The sequence below is a fragment of the Hemitrygon akajei genome, chromosome 24 (genome assembly GCF_048418815.1).
Source record: "Hemitrygon akajei chromosome 24, sHemAka1.3, whole genome shotgun sequence".
Taxonomy (NCBI): domain Eukaryota; kingdom Metazoa; phylum Chordata; class Chondrichthyes; order Myliobatiformes; family Dasyatidae; genus Hemitrygon; species Hemitrygon akajei.
In genome coordinates this window covers 16,385,026-16,407,961 of record NC_133147.1, presented here as the reverse complement: position 1 = coordinate 16,407,961, position 22,936 = coordinate 16,385,026, and the positions used below count along the sequence as shown (strand labels likewise).

Here is a 22,936-nt window from a genome sequence, read left to right as displayed (position 1 = left end):
AAAGCTGCAACATTACAGCTTTGCTTTTATATTCTAATCCCCACAAAATGAAAGTCAACATCGCATTTGCCTTCCCCACCACTAACTCAACCTGCAAATGAAACTTTAATATGCACGAGGACTCCCAAGTCACTTTGCACCTCAGATTTTTGAATTTTCTGGGACCCCTGTTCTTGTAATTTTTATGAATGTCTTACAGTACAGTGCGAATGTCCCAGGCACACATGTATAGCTAGGGTATTGTAGTGATTTTGTGTATTGCACTGTACTGCTGCCAAAACAAAAACTAATTTCATGACGTATGTGAGTGATGATAAACCTGATTCTGATACGGGTCTCTATTGTGGACTGAGAGAGGGAAGGGGGGCAGGGAGAGGGGAGGGAGAGGGAAGCACCAGAGAGACATTCTGCAATGATCAATAAACCAATTGTTCGGAATCAACTGACCTTGTCTGGTGTCTCAGGGCCGGGTGTGTTTGCATCCGTGTCCCACCCCCAGTCCCTGGCCCTCCTTCCATGCCACCTGTCCCTCACCCCTCTTGCAGCACTTCACCCCCACTATTCCCAGCATCCTTTGCTCCCGCCATATTTATAAAATTGTTCTCCGCTCCACGTTGACAAATACAGTAATATGCAAAAGTCTTAGGCACCCTAGCTATACATACGTCTTTAAGACTTTTGCATAATACCGTAGCTGAGGATGTGGAGGGATGGGATAGTAACTTTGCAGATGACATGAAGTTTGGTGGCGGGGTAATGATGCAACTCTATAAAACTCTGGTTAAGCCATACTTGGAGTACTGTGTCCAGTTCTGGTTGCATCACTATAGGAAGGATGTGGAGGCATTGGAAAGGGTACAGAGAAGATTTACCAGGATGCTGCCTGGTTTAGAGAGTATGGATTATGATCAGAGATTAAGGGAGCTAGGACTTTACTCTCTGGAGAGAAGGAGGATGAGAGGAGACATGATAGAGGTATACAAGACATTAAGAGGAATAGATAGAGTGGACAGCCAGCACCTCTTCCCCAGGGCACCACTGCTCAATACAAGAGGACATGGCTTTAAGGTAAGGGGAGGAAAGTTCAAGGGGGATATTAGAGGAAGGTTTTTCACTCAGAGAGTGGTTGGTGCGTGGAATGCACTGCCTGAGTCAGTGGTGGAGGCAGATACACTAGTGAAATTTAAGAGACTACTAGACAGGTATATGAAGGAATTTAAGGTGGAGGGTTATATGGGAGGCAGGGTTTAAGGGTCGGCACAACATTGTGGACCAAAAGGCCTGTACTGTGCTGTATTGTTCTTTGGTAGAGTTGTGGACAGTGTGGAGAGTTGTTGGAGATTGCAACAGGGTACTGACCCTTACAGAGCTGGGCTGAGAAGTGGCAGATGGAGTTCAGCCCCAAGATATATGTGCAATAATTCATTTTGTAAGGTCAATTTTATAGGCAGAATCCAGGGTTAACGGCAGGATTCTTGGCAGCGTGGAGGAACAGAGGGATCTTGGGGTTCATGTCCATATAGATCCTTCAAAGTAACCACACATGCTAAAAAAAATTTTATGGCGTGTGTTACCCTTCATCAGTCATGGAATTGGATTCAAGAGCCACGAGGTAACGTTGCAGCTTGATTATTCTGTTCAGTTCTGGTCCCCTCTTTATAGGAAGGATGTGAAAGCTTTAGAGAGGGTGCAGAGGATATGTACTAGGATGGTGCCTGGATTAGAAAGCACGTCTTACGAGGAAAGGTTGAGCAAGGTAGACCTTTCTCTTTGGAGTGACGGAGGGTGAGAGGTGACTTGATAGAGGTGTACAAGATGATAAGAGGATAGACCAAGTGCCCAGCCAGGGACTTTTCCCAGGGCAAGAATAGCTAATATGAGAGGGCATAAATTTTGTTTAACTGGAGAGTGATGGATTTGTGGAATCTGTTGCCACAGGTGGCTGTGGAAGCCAAGACTTGATGGGCCAAATGTCCCAATTCTGCTCCTATATCTTATGGTCTCATGGTCTTATAATTTTAAGGTGATTGGCAGAAAGTATGGGGAGCGGTAAGGTTTTTTCCCCCCACACAGAGATGTAGGTGCATGGAATATGTTCCCAGGGTTAGAGGTAGATGAGATACACTGTAGACTCTTAAGACAGGCACATGAAGAAATAATGGAAGGATATGTGTGAGGGATTTCCGGAAGGGTAAGACGAAGGAACACATACCACTCCTCACAGAGGGATCAGAAGTGGAGAGAGTGAGCAGTTTCAAGTTCCAGGGTGTCAAGATATCTGAGGATCTAACCTGGTCCCAACATATCAATGCAGTTATAAAGAAGGCAAGACAGCACCTGTACTTCATTAGGAGTTTGAAGAGATTTGGTATGTCAACAAATACACTCAAAAACATCTATAGATGTACCTTGGAGAGCATTCTGATAGGCTGCGTCACTGTCTGGTACGGGGGAGGGGGGCTACTGCACAGGACCGAAAGAAGCTGAAGAGGGTTATAAATCTAGTCAGCTCCATCTTGGATACTGGCCTACAAAGTACCCAGGACACCTTCAGGGAGCGGTGTCTCAGAAAGGCAGCGTCCATTATTAAGGACCTCCAGCACCCAGGGCATGTCCTTTTCTCACTGTTACCATCAGGAAGGAGGTACAGAAGCCTGAAGGCACACACTCAGTGATTCAGGAACAGCTTCTTCCCTTCTGCCATCTGATTTCTAAATGGACGTTGAACCCTTGGATACTACTTCACTTTTTAAATATATTATTTCTGGTTTTTGCATGATCTTTAATCTATTCAATATATGTATACTGTAATTAATTAATTATAATTTTATTTTGGTTTTTTTTTACATTATGTATTGCATTGAACTGCTGCTGCTAAGTTAACAAATTTCAGGTCACATGCCGGTGATAATAAACCTGATTCTGATCCTGAGATTGATCTTGGAGTAGGCTAAAGGGTTAGCACAGCATTGTGGCCCGAAGGGCCTGTACTGTGCCACACTGTTGTACGTTTTAACAGTGGAGTTGCTCCAGCTGAAATAGCTTCTCCTTTCTGCAACTGTTTACAAACCAACCTTCATAATAATTTAGTTTATCCCTTCTCTTCCAACAGAAATTATAGACATCTGGTGTTTGTTGCCCTCCTCAGCTTTGTCCAAAACACAGCACAGCGTTTGCAAACTCGTGAAGCTTAATCACTGTCGGGTGTGGGAAATTTCTCAGCTCATGTGTGCAGAGAAAGCTCTCACAAACAGTAGTGATAACAATGAGATCAGCTCTTTCCCCCTGATGTTTATTGAGGGATAAATGGGATCCTTGGAATAATTATCCTCATCTTCCTTGGACTAGTTTAAAGAAGCAGGTGAGGGCATTGTTTCAACAATCAAACTAACAGATAGACCATAAGATATGGGAGCAGGATTTGGCCATTTGACCCATCGAAACCGCTCTGCTGGGTAATAGTGGTTGATCTTTTTTAAACCCCATGCCTTTGCCTTCTTCCCATAAACTTAAATCAAGAACCCATCAACCTCCGCCTTAAATGCACCAACACACCCCAGGGATGTGCTGGGGCAGTCAGCACGTGTCAAAGATTCAAAGTAGATTTATTATCAAAGTATGTCTGTGGTGTACAGCTTTGAGATTCGCCTTCCCCACAGACAGCCACGAAAAAAATAAAACTATGGAACCCGTTCAAAGAAAAACATGCCCCTCCCCCCAGTGCGCAAAAAAGAGTGTGCAAATGGCAACAAGAAAATACGAGTGGAAAAGACAGAATATAAAACACCAAACCCACAAAAGTCTTTGATAACGTCCAGGCATATTCAGTTCAACCTAGTGCTGTGTCGTTCGTTATCTGCAGGCCACTCCGATCAAAATCGCACAAAATAGCAACAAAAATACAGAGTGAGCAGAAACCAGAAACACATCATAACATGAACTACAGAGTCCGATCCACAAACCGTGTCAATTACACCTCGGCCAAGACCCAGAACCCTGGCACCATCCTCCGACAGCATCAAGCAAGAGGCTGAGAGAGACCATTCGAGCACAGGGACCTTCCTCCGGGTGCAGTGGAGAGAGGGAGAGAGAGGGGGAGGAGAGAGGGGAGGGGAGAGAGGGAGAGAGAGAGAGAGAGAGAGAGAGAGAGAGGGAGAGCGAGCGTCACACAGAGGCACCCTCCTCCGGATGCAGCGGAGAGGGGGGGGGGGGAGGGAGGAGAGGGGGAGGGGGAGAGGGAGAGGGAGAGGGAGTGTCACACGCACACACCTTCCACCGGCAACAGCGAGTCACCACACACTCTGACGCCAACATAGCTAGCCCACAATGCTCGGTAGAACAACACAATCAACAACAACAGTACAACAGCAACAAAATAATAACAACAAGCCCCTTTCCTCTCTCACTCCCATGTTCTCTCTCACACCCACACGCACACAGTCCACCAACCCCAGGACTGGTTGCCCCCGGGTCTCCAGCAGACGGCTAGACATCGGGCCTTCCTACTTCACAGACACTGGCCCTCGCACATAACAATGCCCATTTTTCGTTATACTTTAATCACAGCCTGCCGCCACAAGCTCTCTGTGCTTTCTGCGTTTGTACTCCCGGTCCCATCGCAGTCACGGGTCTGGTCAGGTGCGAGGCAACAGATAAAGTCTTCAACCCAAAGTGTTAGCCCTTCCTCTCCTTCCCCAGGGGAGGGCTCGGTTATCTGGTACCACATCAGCCTCAGTTCTCGTTTGCCAGTCTCAGGTGTGGGATTTGAAACCACAGCCTTCCGACTCACAAGGTTGGATGTTCCCAATGCAGCCCCAAGCTCAGAAGGTACATTTGTAATGGGAACGCAAGAAAGTAGGAGCAGAGGCCGCTCAGCCCCTCCATCCTGTCCACCATCAATGATACTCGTGGCTGATCTGCCGCAGGTCTCAGCTCCTTTTCTGGGCCAGTTCCCCACAGCTTTCAGTCCCCCAACCTTTCAAATACATATCTACTTGGTCTTTAAACAGTCCTAACGTCGGGCCTCCACAACCCCCCAGGGCTGAGAGTTCCACAGATCACTTCCATCTGCAGGAGGAAATCTCTGTTTACCTCAGTATTAAAAGACTGGCCCAAAATCTTGCCGCTATCTGGCCCCCAGTTCACACTCTGTTGTAATTATTTCACTGCATGTTTCGATATACGTGTGGAAAATAAGTTTCATCGGGGAGGAAGGATCTCAGACTCCCAGCCACCATTAGGTCAGAGCACCCAGCGGTGAGGCTCGACGTACTTCGGAAAGTTCGCCCATCCCTGTGCGATCTGACCACCCACTATCCTGGGCCACATTGCTTCCACTGGTTGGGGCCGAAGATGTCCTTCTCCACCTCTAGGAGATCACCCCCCCCACCCAATGACGTCAGGTGAAGCGGATGAAGTGTTAAAAGCCGCTCAAAGCCCTGCACAGACCCTCTCACCTATCTGATGACATTGCCTCACCTAGAGGAGTGCGGGAGAATGAGGGGAGATTGATAGAGGTAAACAAAACTATGAGGGCTAGAGGTGGGGTAAAATACACACAGGCTTTTCTCAATGAGGTTGGGGTGAGACTAGAACTGGAGGTCATAGGTTAGGGGTGAATGGTGAGATGTTTAAGGGGAACATGAGGGGGAACTTATTCACTCAGAGTGCGGTGAGGACGTGAAAGAGCTGCTAGCGGAAATGGTGGACGTAGGTCCGATTTCAAAACACTTCAGGGCGGCCCGGTAGCCTAGTGGTTAGCACGACGCTTTACAGCACCGGCGACTCCGGTTCAATTCCCGTTGCTGCCTGTAAGGAGTTCGTACGTTCTCCCTGTAACCGCGTGGGTTTCCTCCGGGTGCTCCGGTTTCCTCCCGCAGTTCCAAAGACGAACCGGTTGGTAGGTTAATTAGTCATTGTAAATTGTCCTGTGATTAGGCTAGGGTTAAATCAGTTATGGGGTAAGGTGGCTCAAAGGGCCAGAAGGGCCTATTCCACAGTGCATTTCAATAAATTAATAAATACAGGTTGGTTAGGTGTATGTGGAGGCATGTCGAGGACTATGGTCCGGGTGCAGGATGATAGTACTAGGTAGTTTAAATGGTTTGGCATAGATTAGATGGGGTGAAGAGCCTGCTTCTGTTCTGTAGTGCTCTATGACAGGACATCTGCAAAACTCCTGCAGAAAAAAAAAATCAATCCCTCTTGTATTTTGTTCTAACTTTTCAGCTAGATTCAGAACACCGCTCAATGGTTAATCGCTCATCACGTGTCTGATTTTGCACAGCTTGATAAAACACTTTCAAGGCGTGGTTTTTAAACAAAAAAGAGAATACCAGGGCAGGCATGATGGGGAGAGAGGCTTTGCACAGATGTGACCAATTGTGCATCCACTGCGCTCGGTAATGCATAGCACACATTCCGCAAATAGCATTCATGAGGATTTCCAGTCACACGCAGTGCTCTGTATCTGAACCATTTTACACGGGCAGCTCCAGTGTATTAAGTGGCCATGTCTGTTGCCGGGCAACTGTTTCAATACAGAGCATTCTGTGGTTAAATAGAAAATAACAGAGAAGTGCATGTTGCACGGCAGAAACACAATCAAGGGATTTGAATAATTGTAAGCATATTTCTAAACCTCCAATATCTTCCTGTACTCAGCTTGTTTATGTCTTATATCGTACACTTTCACATTTAACTTCCTTCATTTGCTGTTAAGCCTTTTCTGACTAGGCCTCATTTGGCATTTACCTGTTCTGTTGTTAATGGCTTTCATTACTAATCACCACCATACTTCTGTTCCAACAACGTGACCGTGCCCTCGTAGGAGAGGAGGAATGCCAATTCTCCAGGATTACCTGGAGCCTTTTTTGTCCCACGGACTAAAACCATTAACCGCTCAGAGGACTGCAACCTTGTCATAGGGTTTCAAGGCTTGCGTGCCTCAGTGACCCAGAGAGCTCTGCTGGCTGGAATCAGGGCCTTATAGAACATAGAACCGTGTAGTACAGGAATAGGCCATTCGGCTCACAATATTGTGCTGAATCAGCTAAAAAGCAAAATCAAAAACACCCAAACACGAATCCCTCTTGCCAACACCATGTCCATATTCCTCCATCTTCCTTATATCCATGTGCCTATACAAATGTCTCTTAAAAGCCTCTAATGTATTTGCCCCTACCACCATACAAGGCAGCGCATTCCAGCCATCCACCACTCCTTGAGTAAAAAACTTACCCCTCACATCCCCCTTGAAACTACCCCCTCTCAGCTTCAATGCATGTCCTCTGGTGTTAGACATTCAAACCCCGGGAAACAGAAACACCCTGTCTACTCTCACATAATCTTATAAACCTCTATCGGATCTCCCTTCAGCCTGTGCCACTCCAGAGAAAACAACCCAAGTTTCTCTCTTTGGGCTCTCGGTAGGGTCACCCGTGCCAAACAGGTCAAAGGGCAGAGGCCAGACTAAGAGTGGTCCACCAGTCCTCCAGGTTTGGTGGTTCAGCTCAGGGCTAACAACCCTGACTGGTAAAAACAAAATTGTTATGGAAACAACAATGAAGAATCCTTCTACGTCTGAGTGTGACGGTATTCCTGAGTCTCCATCTGGAGTCTGACGGTAATGGAAACTCACAAGATGAAGGAAGCCCTGAACACTGTTGGAGATAATAGACAATAGGTGCAGGAGTAGGCCATTTGGTCCTTTGAGCCAGCACCACCATTCACAGTGATCATGGCTGATCATCCACAATCAGTACCCCGTTCCTGCCTTCTCCCCATATCCCTCGACTCCGCTATCTTTAAGAGCTCTATCTAACGCTTTCTTGAGAGCATCCAGAGAATTGGCCTCCACTGCCTTCTGAGGCAGAGCATTCCACACATCCACAACTCTCTGGGTGAAAAAGTTTTTCCTCAACTCTGTTCTAAATGGCCTACCCCTTATTCTTGAACTGTGGCCTCTGGTTCTGGACTCCCCCAACATCGGGAACATGCTTCCTGCCTCCAGCGTGTCCAATCCCTTAATAATCTTATATGATTCAATCAGATCCCCTCTCATCCTTCTAAGTTCCAGTGTATACAAGCCCAGTCGCTCCAACCTTTCAACATACGACAGTCCCGCCATCCTGGGAATCAACCTCGTGAACTGACGCTGCACTCCCTCAATAGCAAGAATGTCCTTTCTCAAATTTGGAGACCAAAACTGAACATAATCCTCCAGGTGTGGTCTCATCAGGGCCCTGTACAACTTATGTACAATGGAGTACATTCATTGCTGCTCAAAACGCCAGCGACATAATGGGCAGTAAGTAAGTAATACCACTAAACAAGGGGTCCACGAATTCCAGATCAGCAACTCCTGTTCTATTACTTAAAGGTTGACACCCAGAGCACAGCTGTAAACAATCTAGGAAATAAATCGTAGGATCATAGGGTGTTAAAAAGGTGAACTGTCTTGCTAAAGCCTTTACAGAGCAGAACGGATTGGAATGAATGCTATTTAGCCTCCCCATGAAAGCCACAGAAATACCAGGCAAGCATGAGACTGCCCCTGGTAACCACAGAAATGTGAAAGTGGTCGGCCGAGGAATGCCAGGTGGAGTTTGGTTCAGATAAGAGCCAGGTGTTGCACTTTGGGAGGACAAATGAGGGTAGGACTTCTACAGAAAATGATCGGGCCCTGGGAAATGCATCATAGAGGCACCTAGGGGTACAAGTACTTGATTCCCAAGAGGTGGCATTGCAGGTAGACAGGAAAGTCAGTTACTACCCTCAACCATCAGGCTCTTGAAGCAAAGCGACTAACTTCACTCGCCCCATCACAGAAAGGTTCCCACAACCAATGGACTCACTTTCAAGGACTGTTCATCTCATGTTCTTGATGTTTGTTGCTTGCTTATTTATCTATTTGTTTATTTTTGTATTTGCATTTTGTTGTCTTCTGCACTCTGGTGGCAGTCTTTCATTGATTCTGTGAGAGTTATCATTCTATAGATTTGTTGAGTACGGTACAGTACGGCAGCGTAGTGGTTAGCACAATGCTTTACAGTACAGGAGACCCCCGTTCAATTCTCCTGCTGCCTGTAAGGAATTTCTTCCGAGGGCTCTGGTTTCCACCCACAGTCCAAAAACGTACTGGCTGGTAGGTTAATTGGTCATTGTAAATTGTCCGGTGATTAGGCTGGGGTTAAATTGGGGGTTTCCTGGGTGGTGTGGGCTTGAAGGGACAATTCAGTTCTGTATCTCAATCGATAAATTAAAAAAAAAGAAAATGAATCTCAAAGTTGTATGTACTTTGATAATAACATTTACATTGAACTTTGGCGAAGAATGCTTTTGTCATTCTGGCCATCGTCAGTCAAGGCATCAGCTATAGAAGTTGTGACGTTATATTGCACTTGTACAAGTGAGGTTGCATTTGGAATATTGCATTCAGTTTTCCTTGCTAAAGAAAATTTGACACTGGCCTGGAAAGAGTGCAGAGGAGATTTTCAAGGATTGCTGCAGGAACTACGTTATAGAGAGAGGTTGAATGAGTTGGGACTTTTTCATTGGAGTGTAAGAGACTGAAGGAGATTTTATGGAGGTGTATAAAATTATGAAGGGTGTAGATAGGGGAATGTGCATCATCTTTTCCCTGGGAATCAGGAACTAGAGGGGAAAGATTTAATAGACAATTGAGGGGCAGCATTTTCAACCAAAGACTGGTCAGTATATGGAATGAAACATGAGAAAGCCTGCAGATGCAGTAAGTCCAAAGCAACACATACACACAAAATGCTGGGGGAGCTCAGCAGGTCAGGCAGCATCTATGGAACTCAATAAACAGTCGACATTTCGGGCTGAGACCCTTCATCAGGAATGAAAAGGGAAGCGTAAAGATGCCAAAATAAAAAGGTAGGGGGAGGGGAAGGAGGCTAGCTGGAAGGTGAAAGGTGAAGCCAAGTGGGTGGGAAAGGTCAAGGGCTGGAGAAGAAAGAACTTGATAGGAGAGGAGAGTGGACTACTGGAGAAAGGGAAGGAGGAGGGGAGCCTGGGGAGGTGAGAAGGAGTAAAAGGTCTGAGTGGGGAATAGAGGAAGTGGCGGGTGTGGAGGGGGTAAATTTGTTCACCAGAAGGAGAATTTGATATCCATGCCATCAGATTGGAGGCTACCCGGACAGAATATAAGGTAATGTTCCTCCACCCTGAGTATGGCCTCATCTTGGCACAAAAGGAGGCTGTGGATCAACTCTTCGGAATGGGAATGAGACGGGAATTAAAAAGCTTGGCCACTGGGAAGTCCCACTTGTGGCGGACGGTGCGGAGATACTCGATGAGGTGGTCCTCCAATTTACGATGTCTCACCGATCTAGGAGGCCGCATCAGGTGCACCGGACACAATGGGCGACCCCAGCAGATTCACACATGGAATGTTGCCTCACCTGGAAGGACTGTTTGGGGCCCTGAATGGAGGTGAGGGAGGAGGTATATATGGAACAAGCTGCCAGAAGGGGTTGAGGCAAGTCGATTGACAACTTTTAGAAAGCACACGGACAGGTACACGAACAGGAAAGCTTTAGAGCAGGGATTCCCAACCTGGAGTCCACGAACCCCTGGTTAACGGTAGGAGTTCCATGGCATAAAAAAGGTTGGGAACCCCTGGTTTAGAGGAATATGGGACTAGCTTCAGTGGGAATCTTGGTTGGCAAGGACGAGACAGGCCGAAGGTCCTCATTCTGTGCTGAATGACTATGGCCCTCCTGTCTGAAGTTCCATTCTTTGAACGAAAGTCGAAGCTACCATCCACCTTCTTACATATCTGTTCAACTCCCCACCTAGAATAATTGGACGAAGAGCAGCAGCAGGTTCTAACCAGGATGCTGTTTGTGGAATCTTGCTGTGCATTCACTGGCCCACGGCATCTGCCTCCTCCTATATCCCATTTTAAAAAATGACAACGAAGGAGGCCATCTGGCCGATTATGTCTATGCTATCGATCCCATTCACTCACTTATTTTCCCTACGTGCTATCCCTAGCGTGGTAGAACAAAGGGATCTGGGAATACAGATCCAGAATTCTTTGTAAGTGGCACATCAGCCTTCATAAGTCAAAGTACTGAGTACAGAAAATGGGATGTTATGTTGAAGTTCTATAAAACATCGGTAAGGACAAATCTGGAGTATTGTGTGCAGTTCTGATCAACTACCTACAGGAAAGATATAAATAACATTGAAAGAGTACAGAGAAAGTTACAAGGATATTATTGGGACTTGAGGACCTAAGACTTAGGGAAAGGTTGAATAGGATAGGACATTTTTTTTTCCTTGGAGTGTAGGAGAATGAGGGGATATTTGATGGAGGTATACAAAACTATGAGGGATTTAAATAAGATAAGGCTGGTGGGATGGAGATACGTCTCTACCAAATAAGTTGTAAGGCACTCTTTCCCTCTGCTAGCTGTAGGTCACCTTTAGGCTTATTTACCACCCCTGACCAGGGACACAAGAAGCCATGGGAGCAGGTGGTGGATGGTCGTATGCGACCACTGATGACAGGCAGACCATCTCTGAAGAGTATTGATAATGGCTGGGGTCACCCATTTTGTACAGACACTGCCCTGAAGAAGGCAATGGCAAACCGTTTCTGCAGAAAAATTTGCCAAGAATAATCGTGGAAACAGCATGTTCACTCACGTCATATGAAATGACACATAACAAACGAACAGACAGACAGGGCAAATGCCAACAGGCTTTTTCCACAGAGGCTGGGTGGGACAACAACCAGAAATAATGGGTTAAGGGGGAAAGGTGGAACCTGAGGGGAAACATCTTCCCTTAGAGGGTGGTGAGAGTGTGGAACGAGTTGTCAGTGGGAAGTGGTGGATGCAGGTTTGGTTGCAACATTTAAGGAAAGTTTGGATAGGTAAAAGGATGGGATGGGGAATGCAGAACTATGGTCCAGGTGCAGGCCAAAGAGAGGTGGCAGAATATCAGATCTGCATGGACGAGATGGGCCAAAGGGCCTGTTTCCGTACTCTATAACTTGCAATACCATCAACTACAATCAATCCTTCGACCGCCCACCTACAACGAGGGGAGCAATTTACAGAGGCCAGTTAACCCACCAACACACACGTTTTCAAGAAGTAGGTGGAAATAAGAGCAGCCAGAGCCCAGAGGAGAGTCGTGCAGTCACAGGGAGAACTTGCGAACTCCGCACAGACAGCAGTGCAGGTCAGGACTGACCCTGAGCCACTGGAGAGAGGAAACAGCAGTGCAACCAGATGGCCTCGATGGAGTGGATGTGGAGAGGATGTCTGTTATTATGGGGGGGGGGGTCTAAGACCAGATGACACAGCCTCAGAACAGAGGGATGTCCATTTAGAACACGAGAGATGAGAAGGAATTTCTTCAGCCAGAGGGTGGCGAATCTGTAGAATTTGTTGCCGCAGGTCAAGTCAATGGGCATGTTTAAGGCAGAGGTTGATAGATTCTTGATTGGTCAGGGCATGAAGGGAAACGGGGAGAAGGCAGGAGATTGGGGCTGAGAGGGAAATGGATCAGTCACGATGAAATGGTGGAGCAGACTCGGTGAGTCAAATTCTGCTCCAATATCTTAAGGTCTTATGATGGGCATTCAATGCTTCAAAAATGAATTTCCTAACCTGAAAGCCCCAGAGTATATCACTCTGCTTTGAGCTGTCTGTAATTGGTTCCGTAATTTAAAGGGTGGCCTGGTAGCGTAGTGGTTAGCACAGCGCTTTACAATGCAGGTGACCTGGGTTCAATTCCTGCCACTGCCTGTAAACCTCACATTTCGGCATTGTCACTGAGCCCACAACCAGTAAGTGAATGCCTATGAACATCAGAAACATCCGCCACGATGAATTCCACCGATTCGCTGCCTTCAGTCGTTGGGTGTATTTAAAGCGATGGTTGATTGGTTCTTAATTAGTAAGAGTATCAAAGATTGCAGGAGAATGGGGTTGAGTGGGAAAATAAATCAACCAATATCAAATGGCAGAACAGACTTGATGGGCTGAATGGCCAAATTCTGCTTCTATGTCTTATGGACCAAGTCCCTTATTTCCTCCAATCTTCAAAAACCTTACTGATCTCAGATTTTAATGGAATCGGGTGGCCATCCCTCCAGCGCAGGATCTTCCAAGATTAACAACCCCTTTGAGTTATTTGTTCAATCTTGCATCTCCTAAACGCGTTTTGAATCGACGACTCCTTGTTCTAGACTCGCCAGCCAAGGCATCTTCCCTGTAACTATCCTGTGGCACCCGTGAAGAATTCTGAACATTTTAATGAGACTATTGCCCTTTCTGCTAAATTTTGCGCAGAACAAAGGCTTGTTTACTCAGTCTCTGCTCGTATCACACGCACGCCATTGTAGGAAGACGTTTGGGGATTTTTTTCTTACTCTAACAAGTACAGTGCCTCGAAAAAGTATTCACCCGTGCCACCCCCCCCCCCCCCCCCTTGGAAGTCTCCACGTTTTATTGAATCACAATGGATTTAATTTGAGTTTTTTTTTGGATACTGATCAACAGGAAAAGATTCTTTCGAGTCAAAATGAAAACAGATCTCTACAAAGTGATCTAAATTAATTACAAATAAAAAACAAAATAATTGATTGCATAAATATTTGCCCCATTCAAGGCAGTATTTAGTAGATGCACCTTGGGCAGCAATTAGAGCCTTGAGTCTGTGTAGATATGTCTCTATCAAATTTGCACATCTGGACACTTCAATTTTTCCCCATTCTTCATTACAAAACTGCTCAAGCTCTGTCAGATTGCACGGGGATTGTGAGTGAACAACCCTTTTCAAGTCCAGCCACAAATTCTCAATTGGATTGAGCTCTGGACTCTGACTTGGCCACTCCAGGCCAATAATTTTGTGTTTTTAAGCCATTCCTGTGTAGCTTGGGATCATTGTCTTGCTAGGAAACAAATCTTCTCCCAGTTTACAGTTCTCTTGTAGACTGCATCAGGTTTTCCTCCAGGATTTCCCTGTATTTTGCTGCATTCATTTTAGCCTCTACCTTCATAAATGTTCCAGGGCCTGCTGCAGTGAAGTATCCTCACAGCATGATGCCATCACTACCAAGCTTCACGGTAGGGATGGTGTGTTTTTGAAGATGTGTGGTGTTTGGCTTATGCTAAACATAGTGTTTAGTCTGATGGGCAGAAAGCTCAATTTTGGTTTCATCATAGAACCTTCTTCCAGCTGACTTCAAAGTCCCCTACTTGCTTTCTGGCAAACTAGCCTAGATTTCATGAGTGCTTTTTTCCCTCAAAAGTGGTTTTCCCTTTGCCACTCTCCCATGAAGCACTCGGGCAACAGTTGTATGTGCGGTCTCTCCCATCTCAGCCACTGACGATTGTAACCCCTCCAGAGCTGTTATAGGTCTCTTGGTGGCCTCCCTCGCTAGTCCCCTTCTTACAAAGTCATTCAGTTTTTGAGGACAGCCTGCTCTAGGCAGATATACAGCTGTGCCATATTCTTTCCGTTTCTTGATGATTGACTTAACTGTACTCCAAGGGATATTCGGTGACTTGGAAATATTCTCGTGTCCATCTCCTGACTTAAGCTTTTCAATAACCTTGTCACAGAGCTGCATGGAGTGTTCTTTTGTCTTCATGGTGGAGTTTTTGCCGGGATACTGACTCACCAGCAGTTGGACCCTCCACACACAGGTGTACTTTTACTACAATCAATTGAAACACCTTGACAGCACACAGGCGATCTCATTTAGCTAATTATGTGACTTCTAAAACCAACCGGCTGCACCAGTGATGATCTGGTGTGTCATATCAGAGGGGGTGAATACTTACGCAGTCAATTATTTTTGGTTTTATATATTTGTAATTAATTTAGACCGCTTAGTAGAGATCTGTTTTCACTTTGGCATGAAAGAGTCTTTTTCTGTTGATCAGTGTCAAAAAAAGGCCAAATTACATCCACTGTGATTCAATGTTGTAAAACAATAAAGCATGAAAACTTCCGGGGTGGGGGTGAATACCTTTTAATAGGTGCTCTATATATCATAGAGCACTGCAGCACAGAAACAGGCCCTTTGGCCCATCTGCTGCATGCTGAACAGTTATTCTGCCTAGTTCCTTCGACCTACCATCCATACCCCTCCCATCCACGTACTTATTGAAATTTCTCTTAAATATTGCAATCCATCAAGAAGTTTCCCCCTCAAATATTTTACCATTCACCCTTAACCTGTGACCTCTAGCTCTAGCTTCACCCAACCTGTGCTGACACTGGAGAGGGTTCAAAGGAGGTTCATGAAAATGATTCCAGGATTGAACGGCTTGTCATATGAAGAGCATTTGATGGTTTTGGGCCTGTATTCACTAGAATTCAGAAGACTGAGGGATGACCTCATTGAAACCTATCCAAAGGTGAAAGGCCTTGATAGAGTTGATTTGGAGAGGATGTTTCCTGTGGTAGGAGAGTCTTGGACCACAGGACATAGCCCCAGAATAGTGGGGATCCCTTTAAAAATGGAGATGAGGAGAAATTTCTTCAACCAGAGATTGGTGAATCTGAAGAATTCATTGCCACAGGTAGCTGTGGAGGCCAAGTCTTTATGTATATTTAAGACAGAGGTTGATAAATTCTTGATTGGTCAGGGTCTGAAGAGATTGGGGCCGAGAGAAAAAGATGGATTGGCCATGATGAAATGGTGGAGCAGACTCGACGGCCAACTGGTCTAATTCTGCTCCTTTATCTTATAGTTTCAGGGTAAAGAGCCTGCATGCATTTACCTATCTATGCCCCTGATAATTTTGTATATTTCTACCAAGACATTAATACTCAAATCCTCTCCATAGTCAACCGATCATGCCATTGTCTTAATGGTTGCTGTAAGTTGGACCTTGTGCTATTTACTTTGAGTGTCGTTCCAATAGTTGTCACAACTATGCAGTTTCCCATTCCCTTGTCCCTTGTTCTCCCCATGATCCACTAAGGATACATACGACAGCCGTCCGCTCTTCTGTCCTGGCCCCACCCTGATGGGTAGGGCTGCTCTCGGCATTCCTCCTCAGTTCAAGTTTCACTGATTGCCTCTTGCCCGCGGCCTCGGTCCTCGGCGCCCTCTCCGTGACGATATCCGACAGGATCTGCTTTGCCGCTTCCTTTCTCTTGGACATCACGCTGGAGTTGAGTGCGGAGAGGAGGTCTGAGCTGTCCTGTACTGACTGAGTAAAGAGAGTACGCGGTTAGTACGAACCTTCTGAGGACAGCTTAGAAGCTTATCAGAGAGGGATGGTACCCTTTAGAACATAGAACAGCATAGCACAGTACAGCTCATTTGGCTCACAAGTTGATTTAAGTTGAGTTGTCTTTATTACTTACATCCTTCATATACATGAGGAGTAAAAATCTTTACGTTACGTCTCCGTTCAAATGTGCAATGTGCAAATATAGTAAGTTATAATAAACATTCTGCACAACTGGATAGTCAATATAACATAAAAATACAGTTGTGTCAACATGAATTAATCAGTCTGATGGCCTGGTGGAAGAAGCTGTCCCGGAGCCTGTTGGTCCTGGCTTTTATGCTGCGGTACCATTTCCCAGATGGTAGCAGCTGGAACAGTTAGTGGTTGGGGTGACCTGGATCTCCAATAATCCTTCGGACCCTTTTTACACACCTGTCTTTGTAAGTGTCCTGAATAGTGGGAATGCTGTGCCGACATTTTAACCTACTCTGAAATCAATCTAATCCTTCCTTCCCACATCGTCCTCCATTTTTCTTTCATTAACATGTCTATCTAAGAGCCTCTTAAATCTCCCTATTAGAACCCAGTAATTTTTGATCCCTGGGTTCCTTCAGGAATTCAGGAATGTATAGGAAACTTTGATTCTTTACGATCGTTTGTTTTAAAATTTAAACAAAGATACCGAGCATGTGAAACTAAGAGCAGAGCTGAGAAGCAAAGCAGAGGTTGAAGAGATTCAATGAAAAGATGGCGCCTTTGAAAAATCTATCACCTTTATACTCGAGATAGCAGCAAATGCCTTAGATAACAGAATCCAATCAAAAGGCTGCATAATTAAAACAATTATAACGTGTGTATGATGTGCTGATATTTAGACAATTAGAAATGAAAAAGTATATGTGACTGCTGTGCTGTCTTCCGCCAGTGAGTGGGGATGGACCACCACATACTTTGAAAAATACACAAATTTGCTAAAAATACAAATTACGTCAGTAAAAAAACGATTTTAGTCTTAGCATTAATTCGACTAGTATCTTATAGTATAAAAAAACAACTAATTCCAACATCCCTAATTCACGTGCCTTTAACACCACCCCTGGCAGTGCATTCCACGTACCCACCTCTCTTTACATAAAAAACCTACCTCTGACATCTCCCCAATACTTTCCTCCAATCACCTTCAAAATTATGCTCCCTTGTAATAGGCATCTCCACCCTGGGAAAAGGCAGTAGCTGTCAACTATATCTATGTCTCTTATACACCACTTTTAAGTCATCTCTAATCCTCCTTTGTTTCAAAGAGAAAAACCCTTGATTGCTCATAAGACATGCTCTCTAATAATCGAGGTAGCATACTGGTACATCTCCTCTGCACTCTCTCTAAAGTTTCCACGTCTTTCCTATAAGGAGTTGAACAGAACTGAGCACAGCTTTCCAATGTGTGGTCTAGCCAGTTTTATAGAGCTGCAACATTACCTCAGGGCTCTTGAACTCAAATCCCTCAAATAATGAAGGCCGACACACCATGGACCTTCTTAACTTGCACTTCAACTTTGGGGGATCTAAGGGCTTGAACCTCAAGATCAAAGTAAATTTTATCATCAGTGTTTACATGTGTCACCAGGTATAGCCCTGAAATTCATTTCCTTGTGGGTGTACTCAGCAAATCCAAAGAAGACAGGATCAATGAAAGATCAACCAGAGTGCAGAAGATGACAAACTGAGCAAACGCAAATATAAATAAATAGCGAGAACATGACATAAAGAGTCCTTAAAGTGAGATAATTGGTTGTAGGAACATTTCAATGATAGGACAAGTGAGTGTAGTTTACCCCTTTTGTTCAAGAGCCTGATGCTTGAGGGGTAGTAACTGTACTTGAACCTGGCGGTGTGAGTCCTGAGGCTCTTGTACCTTCTGCCTGATGGCAGCAGCGGGAAGAGAGCACGGCCTGGGTGGTGGGGATCTCTGATGATGGATGCTGCTTTCCTACGACAGCGTTTCATGTAGATTTGCTCAAAGATCCCTCTGCTCCTCCACACCAAGATCCTACCATTAACCCTGTATTCTGCCTTTAAGCTCAATCTTCCAAAGTGAATCTTCGTGGGTTGAGTTCTCTCGGCCCTTGTAAAATCATCGGAAGGGATGGCTTCAGTTCTTGCCTCTGGACATACTGAACGCCAGAGGACTGCAGAAATACGTTGCATGAGAACCAAGTTTAATCACGAACAGAACTCACTTCTAAACCAACTTAAATGCTTCCCCCCAGTTCTTAAATGCCTGAGTCCATAAGCGTGAATGCATAACATTCTTCACAATAACCATGTCATATTCTGGAATGTAAAAGGATTCCTGTACAGATTTCAGGTACAGATCTCTTCTGTAGTTTGGCAAGACAACATGACCCAGCCTGTATTTCATTAATCTTCAGTTTATACTTTCAGAAGTTTGGGAAGACATTGGTTAGGGCATTGAGATTCAATGCAGCGAGGTCTGAGAGCAGCAGTAACTAGCCAAACTTCGTAACTATGAAGGATTCATAATCTTAAGATGATTTACGGGGGTGGGGGGGGGGTGGAGTATAGGAGAGGATGTCAGAATTAAGTTTTTCTTATTTACAAAGAGAGTGGTTGGCGTGAGGAATGTGTGGTCAGGGAAGATGGTCGAGACAGATGTATTCTGGACCTTTAAGAAACTCCTAGAGGACAGAAATGACGTAGATGACAGAAAAGTTGAGGGCTATGTGGACAGGAAGCATTGGGTGGATCTTGGAGTAGGTTGGACGTCAGCACAACATCATGGGCTGAAGGGCGTGTTTTGTGCTGTACTGATTAGAATCAGGTTTAATATCACCTGCCTATGTCGTGAAATTTGTTGACTTTGCGGCAGCAATACAATGCAATACATAATGATAGAGAGAAAAAAAAACGAATTACGGTAAGTATATATATTAGTTAAATTCAATAAGTAGTGCAAAAATAGAAAAAAAATGTATCGAGGTAGTATTCATGGGTTCAACGGCCATTCAGAAATCGGGTGGCGGAGGGGAAGAAGCTGTTCCTGATTCGTTGAATGTCTGCCTCCACCCTGACAGTAACAAGGAGAATAAGGCGTGACCTGGGTGATGGGGGTCCCTAATGTAGGCAGGAGGATAAGATCAATGTTTTTACCTTCCTGACTCCAGCAGCTTAAAGCAAGATCGTATCTGATGGACAGACTGGAGTCAGGAGACTCCTTCGGGTGGGCAAGGTGCTAGTCTTGCTGGCACTTGGTGAGTCAGTTTTAACAAGGGAGCGAGGGTTGTTAGTGGGCTTCAGAGTGTACTTTGAGCAACAAGCAACCTGCAGGAGGAAACTGAACGGGTCATGCAAAATCTGTGGAGGAGAAAAATCTGCAGGGTTTTCAAATCCCTTTCGACACTCAAAGCAGCTGCACAGGTTAACTCTGAACCTCAGAAGGCATATGGTGCATTGGCCTTCATCAATTGTGGAACTGAATTTAGGAGCCGAGGGGTAATGTTGCAGCTATATAGGACCCTGGTCAGACCCCACTTGGAGTACTGTGCTCAGTTCTGGTCCTTTCACTACAGGAAGGATGTGGAAGCCATAGAAAGGGTGCAGAGGAGATTTACAAGGATGTTGCCTGGATTGGGGAGCATGCCTTATGAGAATAGGTTGAGTGAACTTGGTTTTTTCTCCTTGAAGCAATGGAGGATGAGAGGTGACCTCAGAGAGGTGTACAAGATGATGAGAGGCATTGATCCTGTGGATAGTCCAAGGCTTTTTCCCAGGCCTGAAATGGTTGCCACAAGAGGACACAGGTTTAAGGTGCTGGGGAGTAGGTACAGAGGAGATGTCAGGGTTAAGTTTTTTTACTCAGACAGTGGTGAGTGCGTGGAATGGGCTGCCGGCAACGTTGGTGGAGGCTGATACGATAGGGTCTTTTAAGAGACTCCTGGATTGGTACATGGATCTTAGAAAAATAGAGGGCTATGGGTAAGCCTAGTAATTTCTAAGGTAGGGACTTGTTCGGCACAACTTTGTGGGCCGAAGGGCCTGTATTGTGCTGTAGGTTTTCTATGAAATCGCTGATTGCTTGCACACCCACCAACCACGCCTATACGCAAGAACCCAAGAAAATAGCAGGAGTAGGCTGTTTGGCCACTCACAAGCCTGTCCCACCACTCCATCGGATCGCGGCTGATCTACACTCGCCCCCAACTCCTCTTCTGTGTCAGTTCAATTCCTCAGTCATTCAAATGTTCATCTACCTCTACCTTACATACAGCCATTGATCGGGTCTCCTTCACCCACGGCGGCAGAGAATTCCAGAGATTTGTCATAATCTGAGAGAAATTGCTGTGCACCTGAGTTTTAAATGGTCATCCCCAATCTTGTACTTCAGTCCCCTTGTTAAGATTTTCCCACTGTCAACATCTCCCCATCAACCGCCCCCCGATCCAGGATCTCGTGTTTGATTAAGACCACCCCTCATTCTTCGGTACTCCAGGGTATACAGCCACCAAGCCTCTGCTTAGGACAACACTCTTGTGTCTGGAATTTGCCTGGTGAATCTCTTTTGGATGGCCTCCAATGCTACCATGTTCTTCTTTAGCCAAAGGGGTGGAAACTGTGCACAGTGTTCCAGGCATCAGCTCATCAACACCCTGTACAAAGACAACAAAAACCACCCTCTTGTACTTTCCCACCTCTCCACAACAAGAGCCAAATCCTGGAAGCTGATTTAAACACTTGTTAGACCTGCCTGCTAACATTGTGTGAGTCACGCACCAGAACACTTCATACGCTTGGTATCTCTCACAGAGGCTCATAAGGTTAGGAGAGGAACAGATAAAGTGGTTGGGTGGTGGGGTCAAGATACACCCCTACCAAACAAGGTGTAGGGTGTGCCTTCCCTCCGCTAGCCTGCAGGTCACCCTTGGGCAGGGTGTAGCACCTGCTTAGCCCCTCGATCAAGGTCATGTGAAGCCATGGGAGGAGGTGGTGGATGGTCGTATGAGCAGCCGGTGCACATCACAAGCCCTGGTTATGTGACCACTGACGCCAGGCGGACAATCTCTGAAGAGTATTGACAACAGCTGCGGTCACCCGTCTTGTAAAGACACTGCCCAGAAGAAGGCAATGGAAAACCACTTCCAATAACGAGCATGGTCATGGGACTATGATTACCTGTGGCACACGATATGGAACATAATAACGATGAGACAGTGTCTGTTTCCTAGGGCTGAAATGCCGAATATCAGACGGCAGAATCAGCATATAATTAATATCACCAGCTTATGTCATGAAATTTATTGTTATGCAGCAGCAGTACATTGCAATATATAATTAAAAAAATAGCAAACTGTAGTAAGAATATGTGTATTTTTAAAAGGTTAAATTAAGTAAGTGGTGCAATAAAAGAAAACAAAAGGTGTATAAGAGGATGAGAGGCATTGATCATGCAGATAGTCAGAGGCTTTTTCCCAGGGTGGAAATGGCTAGCACGAGAGGGCACAGTTTGAAGGTGCTTGGAAGTAGGTACAGAGGAGACGTCAGGGGTAAGTTTTTTTATGCAGAGTGTGGTGAGTGTGTGGAATGGGCTGCCGGTGACGGGGGTGGAGGCAGATACGATAGGGTCTTTTAAGAGACTCCTGGACAGGTATATAGAGCTCACAAAAGTATAGGGCTATGGGTAACCCTGGGTAATTTCTCAGGTAAGGACATGTTCGGCACAGCTTTGTGGGCCGAAGGGCCTGTATTGTGCTGTAGGTTTTTCTATGTTTCTAAAAGGTTTGAGACAGCAACAACACAAAATACTGGGGAGGGGAAAGCTGGAAGGTGATAGGTGAAGCCAGGTGGGTGGGAAAGGTCAAGGGCTGGAGAGGAAAGAATCTGGTAGGGGAGGAGAGTGGACACAGAGAGAGTAGGCAGGTGAGAAGTAGAAGGTCGGTGGGGAAACGGGCCTCAATGGCGTACCTGGTAGGGCTTCAAAACTCTGTCTTAAATATACCCAGTGACTTGGCCTCCACAGCCGCCTGTGACAATGAATTCCACAGATTCGCCACTCACAGGCTAAAGAATTTCCTCCTCACCGTTCTAAAAGGACGCTCCTCTATCTTGAGGCTGTGTCCTCTGGACCCACCACTGGAAATGCCCTCTCCACATCCACTCCATCGAGGCCTTTCAACATTCGATAGGCTTCAATGAGGTCATCCCTCACTCTTCTGAATTCCAGTGAGTGCAGGTCCGGAGCCATCAAACGCTCCTCATATCACAAGCCTTTCAACCGAGGAATCATTTTCTTAAACCTCCTCTGAACCCTCTCCAATGTCAGCACATCCTTTCTTAGCTAAGGGGCCCAAAACTGCTCACAGTACTCCAAGTGATGCTTCCCTAGTGTTTTATACAGCTTCAAAACTACACCCTTAAACACCATTTGCTGGGTCTTTGTTCAATCTAATTATATCGCATCACAGATTTGCACTGTCCTCACCACCATATGCCCCTTCACCTGCCGGGAAAAACTCGTTGGTCCGTTGTGATTCATCCTTCAGCTCCCACAGTCCGGCATTTTGTATTAGCAAATTAGCAAAAGCTGAGGTATACTGCAGATTAAAACAAAAATTGAGGAAAAGTTTATAAATATGGAATGTTCACAGAGAAATGGACAAGTTTACCAAGGACATTCCATGGGCTGCTGG

General features: G+C 45.6%; 1 protein-coding gene across 7 annotated transcripts in view; it reads right to left on the bottom strand.

Annotated features, from left to right (window-relative positions):
• Positions 1-22,936, bottom strand: part of luzp1 (leucine zipper protein 1) — a 178,625-nt gene that overhangs the window by 10,839 nt on the left and 144,850 nt on the right. For 6 of the 7 annotated variants that reach the window (XR_012096208.1, XM_073028398.1, XM_073028395.1 and 3 more), the window contains one exon: positions 15,990-16,211. Coding sequence is in view for 6 of the 7 variants with exons in the window: in XM_073028398.1 (XP_072884499.1) it covers positions 15,990-16,211 (222 nt within the window). In the remaining variant the exon portion in view is untranslated. Of the gene's footprint in view, positions 1-15,989; positions 16,212-22,690; positions 22,841-22,936 lie in introns of those variants that run through there. The other variant, XM_073028400.1, reaches the window with a different exon arrangement.